The following is a 3153-nucleotide window of genomic DNA, read 5'->3' on the forward strand; positions in this document are numbered from 1 at the left end:
TATGTGTGTGTGTGTGTGTGTGTTTAATTGCTCTTTTAGCTACTTTTGCCTGAACCTAACACTGTAAGTGATACAAGGCATTTCTTGAGTTGCTGTAAATTATGATATAATAATTATAATGCATATTGTAACACCACCACCTGCACTTTCATCCGTTAGCCCACTACGGTACAAACTGTACACATAATCTACTATCTACTGTTCATAAGTACTCACATACTTATATACATTTTTCTTTTATATAGCTCTTCATACCTCTTCATATTATAACCTGTTCATAGTCTGTCCACTCACAACCTGTATATATTTATACCTATAGCATATTCAAAGCAACTTACTGTATATTGTACTATATCCATCCATTATCTTTACCCGTTTATTCCATTTTTGGGTCACGGGGGTCGCTGGTGCCCATGTCCAGCAATCACTGTGCGAGGGGCGGGGGACACCCTGGACAGGTCGCAAGTCCATCACAGGGACACATAGAGACAAACGAGACAAACAACCATTCACTCTCTCTATTGTACTATATATATCTACCAATTTATTTTTCTTGCTAAGCACTTCTGGATAGATGCAAACTGCATTTCGTTGCTTTGTACCTGTGACATGTGCAATGACAATAAAGTTGAATTCTATTCTATTGTATAAAACATATTTACTGTCTCATTCCAGAAAACAACAACAACAACAACATCCTTCATGATGGACAGACATCATGGACACCACAGCAGCAGCTGTCTTCACTGAAACATCCTGAACATGATCGTCACTGACACGAGGCCTCTGTCCATGGTTGAAGACGAAGGCTTCACTACAATAATCCACACTTTTAATCCAGGTTACAATATTCCACACCTTTAATCCAGGTTACAATAATCCACACCTTTAATCCAGGTTACAATAATCCACACCTTTAATCCAGGTTACACTCTTCCCTCAAGGACACATTTTACAAAGTAGCTACATATTTTGCAGGTATAAAGATACATTTGTATATATTTTTGTGTACATTTATTTTTTTTAACTATTTGACTAACTTTTATTTTTTATTATTCAATATTTTACTAACACAATAGTCAAATAGCAGCCTGTTTTTGTGTGAATTTCTATGTCAGTCAAATGTTCAATTTTGGAATAAAGGGGTGGAAATTAAAATGTTGTTGTTGTTTTTTGCAGATTCATCGATTAATCGAAAAAAATAATCGCCAGTTTATTTTGAATTGAATCGTGACACAAAAAATTGGAATCGAATCGCCAGACACCGAGAGATTCGAACCCCTACTAGTCACTAGGCATGATGGGTGCATCCCTTCACCTGCCTCTCTTCTTACCCTGATGCACCATCACTCTGGAACAGGTCTGAACTCATCAGACCACATGACCTTTTTCCATTGCTCCAGAGTCCAATCTTTATGCTCCCTAGCAAATTGAAGCCTTTTTTACAGTTAGCCTCATTGGTTAGTGGTTGTCTTAAGGCTACACAGCTGTTCAGTCCCAATTCCTTGAGTTTCCTTCACATTGTGCGTGTGGCAATGTTCTTACTTTCACTATTAAACACAGCCCAGAGTGATACTGTTGTTCTTCCATTTGATTTCACCAAACGTTTAAGTGATCGCCGATCACGATCATTCAGGATTTTTTTTCCGGCCACATTTCTTCCTGGAAGACGATGGGTCCCCACTATCCTTCCAGTTTTTAATAATAAGTTGGACAGTTCTTAACCCAATTTTGGTAGTTTCTACAATCTTCTTGGATGTTTCCTCTGCTTGATGCATGCCAATGATTTGACCCTTCTCAAACAGACTGACATCTTTTCCACGACCACGCAATGAAATGAGATGCAACTCATTCCACCAGTTGGGGTTAAATAACTTGTTGCAGCTGAAAGATAATCGTCCATGCAGTAGTTATCTAATAGGAGGCTCGTACCTGTTTGATTAGTTAAATCCAGGTGGCAACTTTTTTTGGGGCCCGGGAGTTTGGTGTGTGTGTATATATATATATATATATATCCATTATCTTCTACCCATTTCTTCCATTTTGGGTCACGGGTATCTCCAGTGCTCATGTCCAGCAATCACTGTGCAAGGGGCGGGGTACACCCTGGACAGGTCTCCAGTCCATAGCAGGGACACATAGAGACAAACGAGACAAACAACCATTCTGTCTCTCACCTTGGGACAATTTAGAGTTACCAATCAGTCTAACATGCATGTTTTTGGTCTGTGGGAGGAAACCAGAGCACCTGGAGAAAACCCACGCATGCACGGAGAGAACATGCAAACTCCACCCAGAAAGGGCCCAGATCGAGATTTGAACCAGGGACCTGCTCGCCGAGAGGCAGCAGCTCTACCAGTTGCGCCACCGTGCTGCCCATTATAACTTCTTAATTAACTTTTATACTCCTATAACTCTTAATTAATCCAGACAATCGTGGTTTTTATCTTTTTGTTTTTCCAAGTGCTATGCAGTGCATTCCTAAAAGGCACAATTCATAGTGTTTCATTTGTTTTCTCATACGTAGCTTTGCGTTTTGCAGCAATAATTGAAAACGGATGAGAGGTCTACATTATCAGCATCATTATTTAACACTTCAGAAATCAGAAGGTCATCACTCCTGCAGCGCCTTTCGTTTACTACAAAACCATCTTTTTACGCACTGCATACTTTGTTCTTGCAGCACGACCTAATGATCTTGATCATTTAACACGACTGGTACCTCTGAATCAGGTTTGAAGCAGGACTTCACGATGGCGTTTAAAAATAAACCCATCACGTGACCACGGTCTACGGTTGTTCTGAGAAACTGGGCTTAGAGTTGAGCGGCTGCTTAAAATGTTGAAAAAGTTTACACCGCAACTAATCGTAAAATGTACAGGGAAGAACAAATTATTCCGAGTTGGCTAAAGAAGCCATAACACAACATTGTTCTATTATATTTTGAATTAATTAACATATCTAATAATTGTAAAAAAAAAAAAAAAACAGTTACCCACCTCGATGAGAAATCTTGCTGGACCATGTGCAGTTTTCCTTTAAAGTTTTCAAACATGATTTCTCTCGGTGCCAAATGAGTAGACGACCCCTTAGCTTGAAGCTATCACTTCTTCTTCTTCTTCTTCTTCTTCTTCTTCTTCTTCTTCTTCTTCT

The 3153-nt window shown here is 39.3% G+C and overlaps 1 protein-coding gene across 1 annotated transcript in view; it reads right to left on the bottom strand.

Annotated features, from left to right (window-relative positions):
• Positions 1-3147, bottom strand: part of LOC119410434 (dysbindin-A) — a gene marked incomplete in the record, with an annotated part of 191664 nt that extends 188517 nt beyond the window's left edge. The window contains 1 exon segment of the mRNA XM_037677345.1: positions 3000-3147. Coding sequence (XP_037533273.1) covers positions 3000-3055 — 56 coding nt within the window.
• Between the last annotated feature and the right edge of the window lie 6 nt (positions 3148-3153).

The sequence above is a fragment of the Nematolebias whitei genome, chromosome 5, assembly GCF_014905685.2.
Source record: "Nematolebias whitei isolate Nwh7 chromosome 5, NemWhi1, whole genome shotgun sequence".
Taxonomy (NCBI): domain Eukaryota; kingdom Metazoa; phylum Chordata; class Actinopteri; order Cyprinodontiformes; family Rivulidae; genus Nematolebias; species Nematolebias whitei.